The sequence below is a fragment of the Rhinichthys klamathensis genome, unplaced genomic scaffold (genome assembly GCF_029890125.1).
Source record: "Rhinichthys klamathensis goyatoka isolate OS25496 unplaced genomic scaffold, OSU_Roscu_1.1 h1tg000776l_1, whole genome shotgun sequence".
In the NCBI taxonomy this organism is placed as follows: Eukaryota; Metazoa; Chordata; class Actinopteri; order Cypriniformes; family Leuciscidae; genus Rhinichthys; species Rhinichthys klamathensis.
This window is the reverse complement of record NW_026607175.1, coordinates 707,072-728,982: the sequence shown is the minus strand read 5'-3', so window position 1 is coordinate 728,982 and position 21,911 is coordinate 707,072. Positions and strand designations below refer to the sequence as shown.

The following is a 21,911-nucleotide window of genomic DNA, read 5'->3' as shown; positions in this document are numbered from 1 at the left end:
GCCTAAATATATAAAGTTATGAAACTTCACTTTGCCATCAGCCAAAACGATTTTATGCCATGGAACAAACTACAGTTTAACGAGACCAAAGATAGACTTACTGTATACACAAGACGAATTATACGTCAAGTTTATCCACTAGACTAGAGACATCAGAGCCAGCGGCAAACGTCAGAAGCACTAGCCGAGGAAAAGCTGTTCCAGTCGGGCTTAATGAGCGCTGAACACCCGGTGAACGCCTGGAACTCACAACTCCGAAAACGTCAGATACATTTTTCAAATAGGCTATCTTTATAAATAAACCACAGATTTGAGCTTTAAACAACTACATTCTCGCCTGAAACACTCTTAAAATTACATTTCATGACACAATAACAGTAGTATTTAGATTTTGTTTTCTCCTCTGCTATTGACGCTTGCTGGTTGGTGCGATCGAGATGCATTCTGGGATACCTGGCTGTCTCAAGTCCGCACAAGTCACCTCTCGATGCATCCTCGGTAAACGGGGCGGATCAAGAACACATCCGGGGATTTGAACTGGACTTGGCTAGCTGTGAACTTTGAATTGGAACAGTACTTGGGCAGTGACTGATGACATTTCACATGTCCACAAGAACACAAGTACAGACAAGAACGCATATTGAGGGTGCTTCTCAATATCTCTCCTCGTCTCCTCGCTCCTTTGTCCTCCATCCTATGACCCGGAAACCGATCGAGCTCAGCCATCTTGAAGGACATCTCAATTCTCTAATTGCACCGCGAGGAGTCGAGGATCGAGGAGTGAGGAGGCTTCCAGAGGAGCTATGAGCGAGGATACACAGGTGTACCCTTTGCGGAAGAGTTTTATCGACTAAACGTGACGCACGTATCAATTCTCCTCCCCCTTCACATCTGTCAGAACCATTTGAATTTATACTTTACTTTTGTAGTTTACATAAACCACACATCTCACATATTTCAACAAGGTATCTTGCTTTATTATTATTTATTATGAATTTTTTAAATACACAAACTTTAACAACATGTGCGTTTTTAGAATTTTTTGTGTGTTTGTGTTTGGAGCTCCGTCGAATTGATTCATTAATCATTGATTTTCTTCTTTACCACTCATTTATAAACAAGCACTTTCTATTTTTATATCGTGTGAACTTATCCTCGATACTATTCCCTATAAAAAACAATCGGATTGCTTGAAACGTCACGCGCCGATGCTCACAAGTCAGTGGTTAGTAACTTTTTGACTCCGACTTCGTCTACTCCGTGCGTTTCTCTGCCCAGGAGGACGCGATCATCTCTGGCTTCATTCACTCCGGCACCGACACAACACCATGGACCCTGGGTGATCCCACAGCGGAAGACATGAGCCAGGACCAGAGCAAGAACCTCTCCGCCCCTCCCGGTCTTCGAGATCTCCACCCGGAACCGCTTCTCCCCTCTTCGCGAGTCGGAACGCGACGACGCCGTGATCATCGGCACTTCCATTGTCCGTCATGTCCGTGCTACCTCAGGTAAGGGTAAGGTGCGCACTCACTGCTTTCCTGGTGCTCGTGTTCTTGATGTCGCCGCACAGGTTCCCGAGATCCTGAACGGTGAAGAGCGCGTCGGAGCTGTGGTGCTTCACGCGGGGACGAACGACATCAGGCTGCGGCAGACGGAGGTTCTGAAGAAGGACTACAGGAGCCTGATCGAGACGGTACGCAGCACAGCGCCTGAGGCAACGATCATCGTGTCTGGACCGCTTCCCACGTACCGACAAGGACAGGAAAGGTTCAGTAGATTATTTGCACTAAATGAATGGTTAATGTCATTGTGTAATGAACAAAAACTGCTCTTTGTAAATAATTGGAATCTGTTCTGGGAGCGACCTAGGCTCTACCGTGCTGATGGCCTGCACCCCAGCAGAATCGGAGCGGCTGTTCTGTCGGACAACATCTCCAAGTCGTTACACTCCATCTGACTAGTAAGTCAAAGTCCAAATCACAGTCTTTGCTGTCCCAACTTAATTGATATAAGTAGTGTAGAACATTATATAGAAACTGTGTCTATTCCTCGTCTAGTGAGGCCAAACAATAAATCTAGTGTAGGATCTAGGAAAAATCTTATTGTAAGTAAACCAGAAAATCTAAATATTAGTGAACAAAAACAATTTCTAAAACTAGGTCTTCTAAACATTAGATCGCTCACACCTAAGGCGGTTATTGTAAATGAAATGGTCACAGATAATAGCTTCGATGTACTTTGCCTTACTGAAACCTGGCTTAAACCAAATGAGTATTTCGGTCTAAATGAGTCCACTCCGCCAGGATACTGTTATAAGCATGAGCCCCGTCTGATCGGTCGTGGCGGCGGTGTTGCAACAATCTATAGAGATATTCTTAATGTTACTCAGAAAACAGGTCACAGGTTTAATTCGTTTGAAGTACTTGTGCTAAATGTTACGCTCTTAGATGTAAGAAAGAAATCCCTATTATCTCTAGCCTTGGCTACTGTATATAGACCTCCAGGACCATATGCTGATTTCCTAAAAGAGTTTGCAGACTTTCTCTCAGATCTATTGGTCAATGCCGATAAAGCAATAATTGTTGGAGATTTTAACATACACGTAGATAACACAAATGATGCGTTAGGGACTGCGTTTACAGATTTATTAAACTCCTTTGGGGTCAAGCAAAACGTCAGTGGTCCCACTCATCGTCTAAATCATACACTAGATTTAATTATATCATACGGAACCAATCCAACCGATATAGATATTATACCGCAAAGTGACGATCTCACTGATCATCACATGGTAACGTGCATAATACGCACTGCTGAAATTTGTCATGTTGCGCCACGTTATTGACCAGGCAGAACAATCCTTCCAACCACTATAGATAGATTCTCAAATAGCTTACCTGATCTATCTCAGCTGCTCAGTGAACCCAAACAAACAGATGAACTAGAGGAAATGACCAGCAGTTTGAGCACCATTTTCTCTAGTACATTAGATATTGTTGCACCAATTAGATTAAAAAAGGTTCGAGAGAAAACTAAAGCACCATGGTACAATAGTACTACACATGTTATCAAGAGAGAAACTCGTAACTTAGAGCGTAAATGGAAACAAACTAATTTAGAGGTCTTTAGAATCACGTGGAAAGACAGTGGGCCCTATTTTAACGATCTGAAACGCAAGTGTCAAAGCGTAAAGCGCAAGTAACTTTGTGGGCGGATCCCGGCGCTGTTGCTATTTTCCCGGCGGGATAAATGCCTCTTGCGCCTGGCGCAAATCTAAAAGGGGTTGACCTGAAGTAGCTTCATTATTCATAGGTGTGGTTTGGGCGTAACGTGAAATAAACCAATCAGAGCGTCATCTCACATTCCCTTTAAGAGCAGGCGCGCTTGTTCTAAAGCGGATTCCTATTATAACGGCGGATTTGCCAGGCGCGCGCCAGGAGCGGTTCACAGCCGAGGAGAGCAACGTTCTCGTCAGGGCCGTAAAACACAGAGAAGTGACATTGGGGATGGAGAAACCCACCCAAATTAACTTCTGTTAAACAGGCGTATGATAATTTGGGTAAATGTGTAAGCTACATGCTTTTATAATAAATTGTCTATCTATCTATCTATCTATCTATCTATCTATCTATCTATCTATCTATCGTAATAATGTATTATTTGCAAAAATGAAAACTGCTGCTTAGATGAGAGAATCAACGTGTATGCGCGTTGTGCACACGCTACATTGATTATGGCCAAGAATGCGCCCTTAAAATAGCATAATGAACAACGCGCAACGCCACTGACTTTAGACTAGTTTTTTTCTGGTCAGTGGTGCAATTGTTTTATAGAACAGCAAAATAGCATGAGGGAAAGTTTGCGCCGGAACACGCCTCCTCTTTGCGCTGAACCGCCCCGGGGAGCGCAAGTGTATTTCTTAGTTAACCGACGTGTGTCTGTGGAGGGAAAAGCCCGCTTTGCGTGGGTGCAAAATAGGAATGATACATGCGTCAGTGTACAAAGTCATTTGCACCGAGTGCAAGATAGGGCCCAGTATGTCACGTTATAAAAAGGCTCTAAAAGCAGCCAGGGCTGAGCATCTCCGCAAACTAATAGAAAATAACCAAAATAATCCAAGGTTTTTATTCAACACCGTGGCTAGACTAACAAATAAACAGACATCACCAGAGCAAAATATTCCGTTACAGTATAGCTGTAATGATTTTATGAACTACTTCAATGAGAAAATAGAAAGCATCCGAAACACAATTGCAAATGAACAATCCTCTGATGTCTTATGATTCAGCCTCAACTATGGCCCCTCTGGAACAACTACACCGCTTTACAACTATAGGACAGGAAGAGCTAAATAAACTTATCATTGCATCTAAACCAACAACATGTTTATTAGATCCAATACCCACTAAACTACTGAAAGAAGTGTTACCTGTAGTGGAAGAGCCTCTTCTCAATATTATTAACTCGTCTTTATTTTTAGGTCATGTTCCAAAAATATTCAATCTGGCAGTTATAAAACCTCTCATTAAGAAACCACAATTAGATCCAAATAACCTAGCAAATTACAGACCCATTTCAAATCTTCCATTTATGTCTAAAATACTAGAAAAAATTGTGTCCGCTCAATTGGGCTCTTTCTTGCAAGAAAATGAGATATATGAAAAATTTCAGTCAGGATTCAGACCGCATCATAGCACAGAAACTGCGCTAGTTAAAATTACAAATGATTTACTTTTAGCTTCTGACCAAGGCTGTATCTCAATATTAGTTCTACTCGATCTTAGCGCTGCGTTCGACACTATAGATCATAGGTTCTCAAAGTGCGGCCCGCGGGCCAATGGCGGCCCGCCGAAACATTTCTGGCGGCCCGCGATAACATCTGTAAAACTGTTTAAACTATTGCTTTGAAAAAATGAATATCTCCGTTTAGTGGTGTTTAGCGGCATCCATAGGCATAAGCGGTAATTACATGGTCCGACCGACCGATCGCACTTGACCTCACTCCCAAGGCCACCAGGAACAGTGGTTGTCTACACAGTAATAGGAATCGTGGCCAACCGAAACCAGCACCACAAATCCCATTGCAATTTAAAAGGGTATGTTGACCAAGTAATCAATATTCAATGTGACTTAATAATAATCTTAACAATGTCAAGCTTATTAATAGCCGCGTTTCCATTACCTTTCAAAATGTTCGCGGGCGCGAACACTTAGGCTACATTTTCCTATCAACAGTGGAAACAACTTAAACTAGTCTATCATTTCTGGTCATACAGAAAATAATAATGCATTATTCGCAACTACTTTTATTTGTGTAAACTCATAACAAGAAAACGTGCTTTTGTAAAATAAAATAAAACAATCAGTAGCCTAGGCTACTACGCGCTTTCATGATCTCCGTGAACTGGAGTGCGAGAACTGAAACAAAATATAGCCTATGTAGGCTAAAGCTTAAAATGTGCACTTTTAAACAAACAAACTCGAATCGAAAGCAAATACCTGATTATGTAATCCGTATGAAAGGTGGATTTCTCTCTAAAAGCGCATCTGCTTAGCCGACACTTAGAAAACAATAGTTTATTAATAAACAATTAAAATGCCTCGCTGTTTTTTCAGACGCATTTATTATCATTAGCCTATAACTCACCTATAAATCAGGCTAGATCAGACACGTACGGCTCTTCTCATTCATCACTGCGGGAAAAATATAAATTCCAGGTTCTAATTTGGCCTTAGAAAACCAGTAAAATCGACATGTTTTCCATATTAATTTGTGAATATTTAAAATGTTTAATAAAGGAGCAAAAAGTCATTTAAACAAAAATCTGAAAAAGTCTGTCGATATTTACTTTTTTTGCGCAGCAGTTGGTGAAGCCAGTTCAAATTAAAATTTTGTTCAACTTTGCGTTTTAAAAAGACAACAACCGTTCATTTTTCGTTTTTCAGTTACGGGTTAAAAAAGATAGATAATAATATGCAAATCTGCAATAATGGAAACGCGACTGACAAGCAATGATAGAAATGAATGATGATGATGACTTGTTTGGTAAGCTTCTATTTTAAAAGTTTCTTTCTCTCCCCCCCCGAAATTTTCACAAGTTTTGCCAGGTTTAGCCTCAGTTATGAATTAAAATGTGTTTATTGCAACTAATGTAAACTGTAGAGATGCAACCTGGTCATTAAAATAATTTCAAATGTGATTTTCTTTTCAGTTTTTTTTTCTTCGTTTTCTCCCCCGCCACTTTGGCGGCCCTCAGTTCAATGTTGGGTTCCTAAATTGGCCCTCACCTATCAAAACTTTGAGAACCCCTGCTATAGATCATAAAATACTCTTGGATCGACTACAAAACTACACTGGTGTTCAGGGACAGTATTAAGCTGTCCAGTATATACAGTATATGTGAATACAGTATATGTGAATATTCACAGTATATGTGAATACAGCTTAACCAGTATTAAGCTGGTTCAGATCGTACTTATCAGACCATTTTGTCTGTTTAAATGGGGAAAAATCGAAGATAACGTCAGTAGACTATGGAGTGCCGCAAGGATCGGTGTTAGGCCCTCTGCTATTCTCAATATATATGCTGCCACTTGGTAATATTATAAGAAAACATGGAATTAATTTCCACTGCTATGCTGATGACACTCAATTATATATTTCATCACGACCAGATGAAAACAATAACTTATCTAAATTGACAGAGTGTCTTAAAGATATAAAATGCTGGATGACGTGTAATTTCCTGCTATTAAATCCAGATAAAACGGAGGTATTACTTATTGGTCCAAAAAACTACCCACAAAATCTCTTACAATACAACTTTAATTTAGAAGGATGTCCTGTTACCTTATCCACTACAGTAAAAGACCTGGGAGTTATACTAGACCGCAACTTGTCTTTCGAAAATCATATTTCATATGTTACAAGAACTGCCTTTTTCCACCTTAGAAACATTGCTAAATTACGTAACATGCTATCTGTTTCTGATGCAGAAAAGTTAGTTCATGCATTCATGACCTCGAGACTAGATTACTGTAATGCTTTACTAGCCGGTTGTCCTGCATCTTCAATAAACAAGCTACAGTTAGTGCAAAATGCAGCTGCTAGAGTTCTTACTAGATCAAGAAAATATGATCATATAACACCAATTTGATCATCTCTACACTGGTTACCTATTAAGTTCCGTATCAATTACAAAGTACTACTAATGACCTATAAAGCCCTAAATGGTTTAGCTCCTGTGTATTTAATGGACCTTCTTTCGCCCTACAATCCATCGCGTTCTTTAAGATCACTAAATTCATGGCTTCTGGTCATTCCTAGGATATCTAAGTCCACTAAAGGAGGGAGGGCGTTCTCACATTTAGCTCCTAAACTCTGGAATAGCCTTCCTGATACTGTTCGAGGCTCAGACTCGCTCTCCCAGTTCAAAGGTCTAGGACCAACCCTCTTCACCATTTACATGCTCCCCTTGGGTCGTGACATCAGCAGGCATGGAGTTAATTTCCATTGCTATGCTGATGACACACAACTCTACCTTCAAGTTACTCCCTCTAGCTCCCCCTCTGCCATGGCTGCACGCCTTAGCTCATGCCTGGAGGAGATAGAGGCGTGGATGAGTCAAAACCTTCTGCAGCTAAATGGCTCCAAAACAGAGGCCATTGAAACTGGTACCGTTCATCAACTCCGCTCCTCTCCAATCACCACTGTTTCATTTTTTGGACACACCACTCCCCTCTCTTCCTCTGTTATTAACCTAGGGGTAAAATTTGACCCCCACCTTTCATTTGACAGTCATGTCACCACCATCTGTAAAACTGCATTCTTTCACCTACGCAATATTTCCAAACTGCGCCCCTCCCTCTCCCTTTCTGCTGCAGAGAAGCTCGTCCATGCTTTTGTGTCCTCCAGGCTGGACTATTGTAATGCACTCCTCATCGGGATTCCTGGCAGGAGCCCTCAAAAGCTCCAGTATATTCAGAACAGCGCTGCCAGGGTCCTGATGGGGGTGCGAAAACATGAGCACATCACCCCCATCCTCCGTTCACTGCACTGGTTACCCATTCAGTCCCGCATAAAATATAAGGTCCTCCTTTAGACCCATCACTGTCTGCACGGTGTGGCCCCCACTTATCTCACTGAGTTGCTCACACCAAATTCATCAACCAGAACCCGGTCAGGCCAACAGCACCGTTTGGTCATGCCCAGGACACGGCTCAAAACAATGGGCGACAGGGCCTTTCAAGTCGCTTCTCCCTGCCTGTGGAATGCTCTCCCAGACCACCTTAGGGCCCCGCAAACAGTAGACACATTCAAAAAAGGACTAAAAACCCATCTTTTTACACAGGCTTATATTAATAACTAACGCTTGTTTTTAGTCCCGCCGTTTAACATGTTGTGTTTTTATTGTATATTGTATTGTTTATTTTTATTTATTTTATTATGTTTTATTGTAGCACTTTGAGATTTGGTGTAAAGTGCTTTACAAATAAAATTTATTATTATAATTATTATTATTAAAACAAGATTAAAGACGCATCTCTTCAGCCAAGCATTCACATAATGCTTACCTTTTATACTACAGATGAATCAGATCGAATGCATTAATATTATGAACAGCAGCTATGCTAATTATTTCCCATCTGCTTTTCTGCTGTTATCTCGGGACGCCAGTCCCGAGGTAAATAGCGTTCGTCAGTTCCAGTTTGTATCCAGCCTCTCATGGAGACTTCAGATGCCCCAACACCTGCGATGAGACGACTCAACGCCTGTGATGAGACGACTAAACGCCTGTGATGAGACGACTCGACGCCTGTGAAGAGACGACTCAACGCCGGCGATATGTTATGCCCAAAATTAATACATGATGATTAACTAACTGTATTTTTCTATGTACATTTCTGAAATGCACTTTCTGTAAAACTGCTTTGAAACAATATGTATTGTGAAAAGCGCTATACAAATAAATTTGAATTGAATTGAATTGAACCTAAGGGCAGATCCTTTGAGCGCTGCTGATGACGCTGTGAAGTGACGCTCGAGTGATCAAGTATTCCAATGTATAAAAAAGCTTGGTTTCACTTTATTTTGATGGTCCCTTTAACACATTCTGTTGACTATAAGTAACGTTGCACCTGCATGTCTACTAACTCTCATTCGAGTGTTAGTAGAGTATTAGTCGACTGGTAGGATTAGGGTTAGAATAAGTTGACATGTAGTTGCAAAGTTACTTATAGTCAGTAGAATGTATGTTGGAGGATCATCACAATAAAGAGTTATCCGATATTACGCAGACAGTCTATTAATACTGTAATGACAGTTAGTTGACATATAATTGCAAAGTTACTTATAGTCAACAGAATGTTCAAAAGGGACCATCAAAATAAAGTGTTACCAAAAGCTTTCATTCAATTCCTCCATCCTCATTTTTTTTCCTTGCAGCCTTTCCTCGCGTCCTACAGGGGGTGGAGCTGAGACGCGAGGAAAGGAAGTGAGGAAAGGAAACGAGGATGCACAAATAAGAAATGAGAAGCACCCTAAGAAACGGCCAATGTGTGTTGTCTACTTCTGCAGCTGGGCATATTTGGAGATTCTGCGTGAGAGCGCCCTTTGGCTTTCAGATGGAGCAGCATTTACTACTGATCACAGAGCCGTACGCCACTGAAAAAGCTGCCCATAAAATAATCACAGCCTTTGCCATTTCGATTAATTGTGCAGCCCCATGAAACAGTTTCAACTCAAATAAATATTTCATGTCCACAAAATGATTACTTTAGCGAAAAGCCGTGTAATAAGTGTTATGAATCTATATAAATATTAATAATAAAAATTCTTAAAACTTTGGAAACAATCTAATGAAGATTAAACAACAAAATTGTCTATCAGACCATTTTTAGTCTCGTTTTTGTTTCTTTAGTTCATTATTAACCATATGAATAAAATGGAGGAGGATGACAAATTTATACAATCTTACCACAGTATCTCCAGTTTACAGTGAGCCTTCAGTCCATCAGAGAGCAGCTTCACTCCTCTGTCTCCTAGTTTATTTCCATTCAGATACAGATCTCTCAGGTCTGAGGGGTTTGATCTCAGAGCTGAAGCCAGAGCAACACAACCTTTATCTGTAACACCACAATCACTCAACCTGTAGAGATTAAAGATACATGGGGAACTGATACCTGCTGCAAACATAGAATAAAAAGTGTAAACTACAAATATGATTTCTAGAGGCAGTAAAACATTCACATAAACATCATTAGAGGACAAACAGCATCAACATATAGAAAAAGACACTGTTAACCCTCTGGGGTCTAAGGTGTTTTTGGGGTCCTTGAGATGTTTTGACATGCACTGACATTTGTGCTTTTTTCAGTTGCTTATAAACATATTAATGGCAAAGGTTTAATTACACTCTATTTAGCACAAACAGGGAAACCATAATATGTGAGCGTATTTTTGAGAGAATATTGTTTATGCATGGTTATTGAAAAAACTAAAACTTAAAGTTTCTGAAATAAGGCCACAAAACACATACTAAATATGTGTCCACAAGACTTTTGACTAATGGATGTTGTCGCCTAGAGTTTTTGCTTCAAAATGATCTGAAAATCATCCTGCCTAATCATTTACACAAAACAATACATTGATTTAAATTTTGTAAGACACTTTTTGTTTGAAAAGGCAATATGCGGGGGGGGGGGGGGGGGGGGATGGGGGGATGGGTGGCGTGAATGATTGTAAGGATCATGAATAATGCCCTGATTCACACCTGAGAAGACAATGACCCGCATAATGAGCCACAAAATGAGCTGCATAATGAGCCTCACACAGGTGTGTCACTGGGTACCAAAGAATGCGAGGACAAAAAAAAATATATATATATATATATATATATATTCTTGTGGTACCCAGTGGAAAAAGACACATTTTTTCAAGATGTTTCAAAATCTAAATTTTAACCAATTCTGTAGAATGAATATATATATATATATATATATATATATATATATATATATATATATATATATATATACACACACTCACCGGCCACTTTATTAGGTACCCCATGCTAGTAACGGGTTGGACCCCCTTTTGCCTTCAGAACTGCCTCAATTCTTCGTGGCATAGATTCAACAAGGTGCTGGAAGCATTCCTCAGGGAGTTTGGTCCATATTGACATGATGGCATCACACAGTTGCCGCAGATTTGTCGGCTGCACATCCATGATGCGAATCTCCCGTTCCACCACATCCCAAAGATGCTCTATTGGGTTGAGATCTGGTGACTGTGGAGGCCATTTTAGTACAGTGAACTCATTGTCATGTTCAAGAAACCAATTTGAAATGATTAGAGCTTTGTGACATGGTGGAAGTAGCCATCAGAGGATGGGTACATGGTGGCCATAAAGGGATGGACATGGTCAGAAACAATGCTCAGGTAGGCCGTGGCATTTAAACGATGCCCAATTGGCACTAAGGGGCCTAAAGTGTGCCAGGAAAACATCCCCCACACCATTACACCACCACCACCAGCCTGCACAGTGGTAACAAGGCATGATGGTTCCATGTTCTCATTCTGTTTACGCCAAATTCTGACTCCAACATCTGAATGTCTCAACAGAAATCGAGACTCATCAGACCAGGCAACATTTTTCCAGTCTTTTCAACTGTTCAATTTTGGTGAGCTCTTGCAAATTGTAGCCTCTTTTTCCTATTTGTAGTGGAGATGAGTGGTACCCGGTGGAGTCTTCTGCTGTTGTAGCCCATCCGCCTCAAGGTTGTGCGTGTTGTGGCTTCACAAATGCTTTGCTGCATACCTCGGTTGTAACGAGTGGTTATTTCAGTCACTGTTGCCCTTCTATCAGCTCGAACCAGTCTGGCCATTCTCCTCTGACCTCTGGCATCAACAAGGCATTTCCGCCCACAGAACTGCCGCTCACTGGATGTTTTTTCTTTTTCGGACCATTCTCTGTGAACCCTAGAGATGTTTGTGCGTGAAAATCCCAGTAGATTAGCAGTTTCTGAAATACTCAGACCAGCCCTTCTGGCACCAACAATCATGCCACGTTCAAAGTCACTCAAATCAACTTTCTTCCCCATACTGATGCTCGGTTTGAACTGCAGGAGATTGTCTTGACCATGTCTACATGCCTAAATGCACTGAGTTGCCGCCATGTGATTGGCTGCTTAGAAATTAAGTGTTAACGAGCAGTTGGACAGGTGTACCTAATAAAGTGGCCGGTGAGTGTATATATATATATATATATATATATATATATATATATATATATATATATATATTCTATAGAATTGGTTCAAAGTTAGAGTTGGAAACGTCTTGAATTTTTTTTTCTTTTTCCACAAATTTAGTATGCATGCAAATTTTATAATATACAAGGTAAACATTTCTAGTAATTGTGTAGTCAATTCTCATACTGTATTTTCAGAAAGTTTTGGAATATGTATCCTCTCCCCAAAATTGTCACTAATAAAACACTAAAATAAAGTTACAATTACAATAACCATTGCAATTTTACTAATATTTCAAGTGTAATCTTTCTTTGTAAAAAGTATATATTTTTTAGGGGTGTAACGGTTCACAAAATTCACGGTTCGGTTCGGTACGGTTCGGTACGTTTCCAATACAGCAAAAAGAAAGAAATGCCAGAGAAATTTCCTTGATTTAATATTTTTAATTATATTTTTATTAAAACTAACATCATAAAGTATCATATTTCTTTACTTTGAGCAATGATGGAGCTATACTTGACTTTTCTTAGGAGCATATAAAACAAAACAGCTCCTTGGACAAAATGAAATGTAATATTGTAGTAGTTATTAACAGGTTTATTTTAGTTCAGATTAACATTTGAGGGCAGCAATTGTATTCATAATGTCAAAATAAAACCGACGTGATGTTACTTGAAAGCATTATAGCCTACTATTCCTGCCAAACGTCCATGGTTACAGTTAGTAGTGTTACTACAGTAAACCCATGGTGAATGTTGCTGATCTGTGGACACTGGATAGTTCATTCATGGCACAATGTTTCTTCCTGGTTTCCACGTCAGCGCTGTTTGATCCGTTAATAACGGAGAAATGTGAATGTTTCTCACTAGATCTCGCAGCGATGTTATTACTTCAGTGGCAAATTCAAATGTTTTCTTTACTGGATTTGGCTGTGCAGTAACAGTGCTGATGATTAAGATCGGCTCGTGCTGCATTGGTCCAGACTGATCAACGGTCCGTCAACCACACAATAACCCCCAATTTCCACCAACTGCGGAACGGCTGCGGATCCGCTCCGGAACGCCGGCGGAGTCAATAGGTTTCCATTCAAGTCAATGTGTGTATTTTCACTGACTGCGGAACGGCTGCGTTCCGACTCCGTCCCAGCTCCGGCGACCACAGCCCTCCGGAGAAGATACGCAAAGTTTCTATTTTTGCCGGATGCCGGAGAGCGCCGCAGGAAGTCGATAAACAAAGATAACAGAACAGAACACAGAAACAAAATAAAACATCCGGTAATTTTCAAAATAAAAATATACTTTTTCCTTTTCCAACAAGAACAATAGTTAACTTTATTTACACAGCCTACTACTTTCCCAATTCATTCAAAAAGGAACCCAAAATAAACATTTAGCATTTTATAAGTTGATTATATAATTATAAATATTGTACTAGAATCACAATAATCTCCACAAAAAAAGGAGATCAGCAGGTCAGCACAGAGTTGTTTCCCCTGTACTCCTCTGGATGGAAACAAACTGTTGCTGGTTTTGTGGTTCTGTTTATAGAAACTAAATCCTGTTATATCGCGCGATCAAACGTAAATTCGCGAGATATCGTGTGTCCTCGTGACTTCAGCTGTCAGTCATGGCCGCAGCCGTTCTGCAACAAATCCGGATCTGGTAGGTATTGAAGGACGTTGGAGCACGGATCCGACACGCAGCGGAGCCGATCCGCAGCCGTTCTGCAGTTTGTGGAAATCCGGGGTAACGAGTAGCTCAGTTTCGTTCCGCTTACATTTGCCATTTGATGTTGGGCAATGTTGTGGTCACGCCAGCGTCTCTTACCCTGGATTTCCACCAACTGCAGAATGGCTGCGGATTGGCTCCGTGCTTGCGTTTCGCGTGAAAAATAGGCGTCGGTTCTATTTCTAGCATGCACGCGTTTTCAGCGCGGCTCGAGCCGTATCACGCAGGCAGTCTGCAAGCTCTAACCTGTTAACATGGGAGCCGAAATAAAAACGGACACGCCACGCAGCCAGTGTGTTCCAGTATGAGCGTGCTTGCCACGCGCGACGCGCCTACATTTGAAATAACGAAATTTTGGTTGGCAAGAAAAATGGTCCAACGAACCGTTCGGTTCAAAAATGCGTACCGAAAACCGAACCGAACGCCTCGTACCGAACGGTTCAATACGAATACGTGTATCGTTACACCCCTAATATTTTATAATACATATTTCAAAGGTAAGGATTCATTAGTTTGAATATTGGAACAAACACTATAATAACATCTTAGTTGATAATTCAATATACCTACTTTATTTTTGACAAAAAGTCCCATACTATATATTTAACATATGAGCAGAAATTGGCGAACAAAAGCTTATTTGATGTGGCAGTAGTTTTTTTTTACAGTAAAAACTTTATAATCTATCCAAAAACTAATCAACGAAATCTTGTCTAAACATTAATATTTAGTCTGTAACATTTCGTGTGTATGATTAGCTTAAAAATGTTAATTTGCAGTTTGTTGCTTATACGAAGACATTTTATTTCAACATATTTCAGTCTGTTTTTACTCATCTCAGTAGGCTATAGCAATATAGTTTGGTCAAAGCTTGGTCGAGTGTGAATGAACGGCACAGACGCGCGCACTGTACAGCTGTAGTAAACAGCAGCGCGCGCATGTGCCGTTCGTTCGTTCATTCATTCATACACAGACATGCGATTCATATTTAAACAGTCTTTTGCGGTTTACAGACACTATTCCATATCGCGATTAGAACAAAGCACTTAAGGATAAATAACTTACTTAAAAGTGAGCTTGATCCGTTGCTCCTCGAAATGAAACTACCAGCACTTCTGAGGTAAGTTTTTCCAGGATTATTAGTATTATTCCTCACAGCTTAGCAAGACCACGTAAAGTAAATGATTCTTATTTAACTTGATGTGTTTTATCCAGCTGTTGTGGGCGTTGATACGTCTGCATGGCTTGCCTCAGATTATTTGCGTTTGAATAGCGCGCGTTCTCAGTGGGCGTGGTCACATTAAAACTCAATGAGCTATAGTGAGCTGAAAAGAAAATGACTGACATCTCTCTCTTTTCGTACTGATTACATAAACTGAGAATATTATTTTTTTTATGTATTTTTGAATATTTGTTTTTTCTATATTTACAAATATAGAATATTTGTTTTTTACTTCATTTAAAAGACGAGAATTCAAGCTTCATGCCTGTGTGCCTGTATTCCTGCGTGACTGAGTATTCGCTGAGTTACAGTTCATTTTCGGACGCGTTTCAGAATGGACTTCACCGACAGAGAGAACGCAGAACTCGCATCATGTTTTTTTTTTCTTTATTTAGCGAAAAGCCAAATAAAGAATTGTGAGTATCCACAAAAAAAATAGACACTTAACAGGATCTAATGGACAACACTTATATGTAAGATCAAAATCAACAGAGTATTTTGAGTCTCTTTTGCACTAATAAAAAAAACTGAAAAAAAGCGAGCTGGTATCGCCACCCAGGGGGTGAAAGACACTGTTGCTGATTGCTGTTAGTTTTTATCCCTGTCACATTCAATCCTTCATCAGGTCACACACTGACCTCTACAATCATCCAGTTCTCTCTCTCTCTCTCACACACACACACACACAGTTTGGTCAGAAAGCTCCTGCTAAAATCATAAATGTGATCATGTTTTATCAGTGTAGTGAATGTTGTCAGAGTGACTTACTGAACTGATCTGGATTCTTTAACCAGAGGCAGTAGCTTCAGAAGAACTTCATCTGCTGTATTTTTTGCTCCAATAAACTTTCTTAGATCAAAATCATCCATCTTCTGCTCTGATGTCAGCAACACATAAACCAGAGCTGACCACTGTGAAGAGGAGAGTTTGGTTTCTCCTATTTTTCCAGATGTCAGATAATGTTGGATCTCCTGCATCAGTGAATCATCACCCAGTTCATTCAAACAGTGGAACAGATTGATGGATCTCTCTGGAGAGCGAGTCTCCGTGATCTTCTGTTTGATGTACTGAACTGTTTCCTCTTTGTTGTAGGAGCAGCTTCCAGTCTGTGTCAGTAGTTCTCGTAAGAGAGTCTGATTGGACTCCAATGAGAGACCCAGAAGGAAACGCAGGATAAGGTCCAGATGTCCATTCTTACTCTGTAAAGCCTCATCCACAGCTCTCTGATGCAGCTCAGATAATGAATGAGATTTCTTCTGGTTTAAAAACTTAGACAACAGACTTTGTTTGGTGATTTGGTCAAACACATTTCTGTTCTCATTTGTAAAGTAAATGTGTGCATATAGAGCTGCTAGATGTTCCTGGATGCTCAGATGAACAAAGCAGAAGACTTTCCCCTGATACAAGCCCAACTCCTCTCTGAAGATCTGAGTGCACAATCCTGAGTACACTGATGCTTCTGCCACATCAATGCCACACTTGCTCAGGTCTTCCTCATAGAAGATCAGGTGGCCTTTCACAAGCTGCTGGAAAGCCAGTTTCCCCAGTTTGACAATCATATCTTCATCTTTCACTCTCTTCTCATAGTCCTTCTCATGTTTGATGTTGGTCTGAATGATCAGGAAGTGTGTGTACATTTGAGTGAGAGTCTTGGGAATCTCTCCTCTCTCTGCTCCACTGCACATCTTCTCTAGAACAGTGGCTGAGATCCAGCAGAACACTGGGATGTGGCACATGATGTGGAGGCTCCTTGAGGACTTCAGGTGTGTGATGATCCTGTCGGCCAGACTCTGATCCCTGATTCTCTTCCTGAAGTATTCCTCCTTCTGTGTGTCACTGAAGCCTCGTACCTCTGTCACTCGATGGACACACTCAGAGGGGACGAGATCCGCTGCTGCTGGTCTGGAGGTGATCCAGATGAGAGACGAGGGAAGCAGATTCCCCACAATGAGGTTCATCAGCAGCTCGTCCACTGAGGCGGATTCAGATATATCACACAGTTTCACTTCACTCTTAAAGTTCAGAGACAGACGACACTCATCCAGACCATCAAAGATGAACAACACTTTATATTCTTCACTGGATATTTCTTTTGTTTGAGGGAAAAAGCGATGAAGAAGATCTGAAAGACTGAGTGTTTTGTCCTTCATCAAGTTGATCTCTCTGAATGGAAGTGGAAATATGAGCTGGACGTCCTGATTCTCTGATCCTTCAGCCCAGTCCACAATGAACTTCTGCACAGAGACTGTTTTTCCAATGCCAGCGACTCCCTTTGTCAGCACAGTTCTGATGGGTTTGTCTTGTCCAGGTAAAGGTCTAAAGATGTCACTGCATTTGATCGGTGTGTCCTCTGTTTCTGCTCTCCTGGATTGAGTCTCAATCTGTCTCACCTCATGCTCATTATTGACCTCTCCACTTCCACTCTCTGTGATGTAGAGCTCTGTGTAGATCTCATTCAGGAGTGTTGGGTTTTCCTGCTTTGCTGTTCCTTCATACAGACACTGAAACTTCTGCAGCAGATTTGATTTGAATCTGCTTTGGACCAGTTGAGAGTCACGACTGAAAGATTAAAATTATAGATTACAACATGAATTAAAGATGTGAAAGTGATAGTAAATAAATGAACACTATGTGGTCTAAAGCATGGATGTAAACAAATACTGTGTTTTTTGGGGGATGAAATGAAACTGTCTAAAAAAAGAGGACGAAACGAGACACATCCAAATTCTCTTCAATTGGTGCTGGATCAAAACAAGAAACATGCAAATAAACACGAAAAATTTGCCATTTATTTAACCAGCAATGTTCTAATAATAAAAAGAGACAATAGAATAGAGGTATTAGAATATGAATAGTAATTTATATAGTTGATTCTACATGTAGCCAAAATAGCACAAACACTTTTCAGAGATGTGTATTCGATGTGTGCTTTTTCATCTGGAAGATGTATTCGTTTTAGAGAATTTGCTCATCTGCAATACATCTCTTAAATGTTTGCTGTCAGATGTTAAATAGTCATTTAGAAAATGTCTTTAAGATGCTTAGAATTTATATTTTAAAACCACTTTATAAAGATGTTTATCAGATGTTTGTGTTCTTAATGAGAGATAAATGTCACAGAGAATCTGGTCTTCCCAAGAGAAGCTTCAGAAATGTTATCATTACACAAGGGTATTTATCTGTCGGTCCGTCTAGACAAAATGTTGTACCTCAGATCAGTTGGTGTGTGTTTTCCCTTAAATTTTAGTGGTGGGTCGATAGACTGGTCACTCTTCATGGACACACAGCTGGACTCTGGTGAGTTTGATCTCTGACTGTGTAATTGACTTTAATAGAAATAGTGACAAGAAGAATTCATGTAGTTAACTTGACAATTTTACATTGCACAATGATAATGTTATCCATCCATCCATCATGTTGTACCTCAGATCAGTTGATGTGTGTTTTCCCTTAAATTTTAGTGGTTTGTCCATAGACTGGTCACTCTTCATGGACACACAGCTGGACTTTGATGGGTTTAATTTCTCATGGAATCGACTTTAATAGAATAGAGAAAATAATTCATATAACTGATATTACATGTGTCACGATTTTAAAGACCCAAAGTTGAAGATGAGTCAAGAGATTCCAAAACAAATTAATTTAATAAGAAAATAACCTGAGATCGAGAACTAAGAACTCAGAGCAACACAGATAATCTACACCGATAATGAGCTAAAAAACTGTTTTCCAACTTTATTTCCAGGAGACCCCTATTTTAACATTCAAAATCTTTAACGAACCCCCATCCCCATCGAACACACTAGCAGACTCATTTCATTTAGTAACTCATTCAGTTAAGTTTTTAATAGATGCAACAACAAATGAAGACAATTAGCAACATGCTACTATTCATAAGGATATATTTTTTCTTTCCCACAACAGGTTCCACTTTTTTTCCAAAACCGATGAACAAATAACAGAAGCAAATTATACTCTGTCATTGTAAACTATTCAATTAATCAGAGAAATAACCTCATGTTGAAAATGTATCCATTTTATAACTTCAAAACGTATCACTACTACATGCAAGGGTTCAGAAGGGCAGAGTTTTCTTTGCAACAGCAGGCTCTACTTTTATTTTAAATTGATGAAAATACAACAGGAATAAAATATATTAATGTGAATGTCAAATAATTAGATAATTAATATATTATTGTATGTATTTTTACCCTAAACACTTTTAAAAACTAAAATAAATATTTTAAGAAGAAAAATAATATAACCAAATGCTTTTTCCGTATTTTAAATGATGCATATTTATTCATGCCATTTCTTGTATTCCTGACTGAATTAAGCCCTTATTTAATTGTGAAAGGCTATTTAATGTGAGCTCTGGGCCGCATTTCTTGGACGAGAGATGTGAAATCAGGCATGATTTTCGTGACAGCCAGACGAAAGTCATTGTGCATGTCTAGCTTGTTGCGTGCCTTCGTTTTGATGGTTTCTAGAGAGCTAAAAGCAGTCTCTGACAGATATGTTGTGGCGAATGGCCGGATGAGTCTGGTTGTGGCATGGTGTGCAAACTAAGGAGTGAAGTCGAGTCCTTTCACCAGCCAGAACCGTTTGTACCCGTGTTCGGTAAAGAATCTCCTCAGAAAAGAATTTAACATCCAAGAGCTCGTCCTCTGCTTCTCAATACTCCACGTCCTCCTTCTTTGCGGTGAATGGATCCATTACCCACTGTAAGAAATTATAGTCTGCTCCGATCCAACTTCCACTCCAATATATATATGTAAATGTTCCTTCACTAAAAGAGCTTATTTATCATAGAGACAATTCATTCCAATCTCAGTAATATGCACAGAGTCACGGTTATCATTTATAGCATGGGGGGCGACAGCAGGCAATCAAGAACCATCTTGATTACAGGGACTTCAAATAAATGTTATCACCTTAACATTTGACCGTTCTACATTGAAGTGATGTACATTGTGTTTTGCACTTTGGAGTTGTGATGATGATGTCACCTGTTAAGCATGAGAGTTCTGCCAGTCCTGTTCTCCCTATTGTAAGTTAAAAGAATCAGTTGGGCTGATTGGATTATCATCAAGATGTGAATGAGACTGTTATGTTGATGAGATCAGGACTGGGGAAATGGGCTGACTCTTGTACTTCATTTACATGCTGAGGGGGAAGACGAATGGAATACAGTATAAAATGTTTAAGCTGAGATTATTTCGGGGTTCATTCTGACGCCGGTGAACCCAAGGTGGTTCGTGTGCCTTGCCACTGCTATGCTGTAATAAACTTCATTTTTAAAATCTTCGACGTCCGCATCATTTTTTCTTACACCACGCGCACTTGGAGACATGTTCATCAACATCTGAGAATCCTGACTTCATCTCCTGTAGCAGTTCCATGTGACGCATGAACTCGTTGCTCAAGGATTCAGGCACATTTCCCACAGTCTGTTTGAGAAGTGATGGAAAGTGTTGTAGGTCCTGTTTAATCAGTTTTTTTCCTTCTAAATTCCACTTTATGCACAAATGCGTCAATGATTTCCTTGCATTTCAATATCAGCCAGGTATGATGTTCTAATAAGAAATGTGCCTGTCATTTCGTCAACCAGTTTCTGGTTGTTCAGTTTTCAGGAACTCCTTTATTTTTTCTCTCAGTTCAATAAAACGAACTACCACTTTGCCTCTTGATAGCCAGCACACTTCGGTATGAAGGAGGAGTGTGTTCTGGCCTCATCTTCACACAGCTCAGCATAGATTCGTTTGTTCAACGGACGGGCTTTAATAAAGTTGATGATTTTTACAAGTGTCTTGAGCGTTTCATTCAGCTCATCAGAGATGTGTTTGCTGGCCAGGGCTTGATGGTCTATCATACAGTGAAACACAAGACAGTGGGGAGCCTTTTCCTTCAAACGTGTTTTAAAGCCCTTATTTTTTCCTATCATTAAAGCAGCTCCGTCTGTGCAGCATGCGACTAAATTATTATAGGGAATGTTTTGCTTGGTAAAGTATGTGTCAATTGGGTGGAAAACATCTTCTCCTCGTGTCGTTTTGGATAAATTAGTAGACAAAAGAATGTCTTGTCATAACTGCTTTATTTCAGCGTCTTCAATGTACTGTACAATCTATACGGCTTAATCTGCCACGGTTGTAGTTTCATCAAGTTGGATAGAAAATGGATGCATCTTTAACTTTTCAATTCTCAACATCATTTGCCATCCTGTCGATGTCAGGAGTCAAGTTTGATTCCTCAGCTTGTTTTCCTTCTTAATTGGTGAAATTGAGAGATGAAACCATGCTGATGACCTGGGTCTGTGGTGGAGTAGGGAGTTTGGCGTATAATTAAACTCGAGGTTCTGTGGACTGATGGGTTAGTGAACCCGAGGTTACCCATGAGTCAGTCCTAGAGTTCCTGTCTGATTTTAGTGAAAAATCAGGTCGATCGGAGACGTCCAATAGATTTCTTGCGCGCGCCGAAAGAACACCACAGACACAGTGTGATCACCATGGGGAAATCTCAGAGTAAAACTGGGAGCTGTGAAAAATATGATACACACCAGTCGTGTTTTGCCAGATGAGAAGTTTATCTATGTATCATCCTTTTACTCTTTTAATTCCCCTTGCTTTTATTTTGTGATTATTTTAATTTCTTTCTCTGTAAAGCACTTTCAATTGCCAGTGTATGAAATGTGCTCTATAACTAAACTTGCC

At 40.0% G+C, this 21,911-nt stretch overlaps 1 protein-coding gene across 1 annotated transcript in view; it reads right to left on the bottom strand.

Annotated features, from left to right (window-relative positions):
• LOC130077755 (NACHT, LRR and PYD domains-containing protein 12-like) overlaps nucleotides 1–21,911 on the bottom strand; it is a 415,411-nt gene that overhangs the window by 113,313 nt on the left and 280,187 nt on the right. Inside the window, exon 9 of the mRNA XM_056243090.1 lies at nucleotides 9,978–10,148. Coding sequence (XP_056099065.1) covers nucleotides 9,978–10,148 — 171 coding nt within the window. The remainder of the gene's footprint in view (nucleotides 1–9,977; nucleotides 10,149–21,911) is intronic.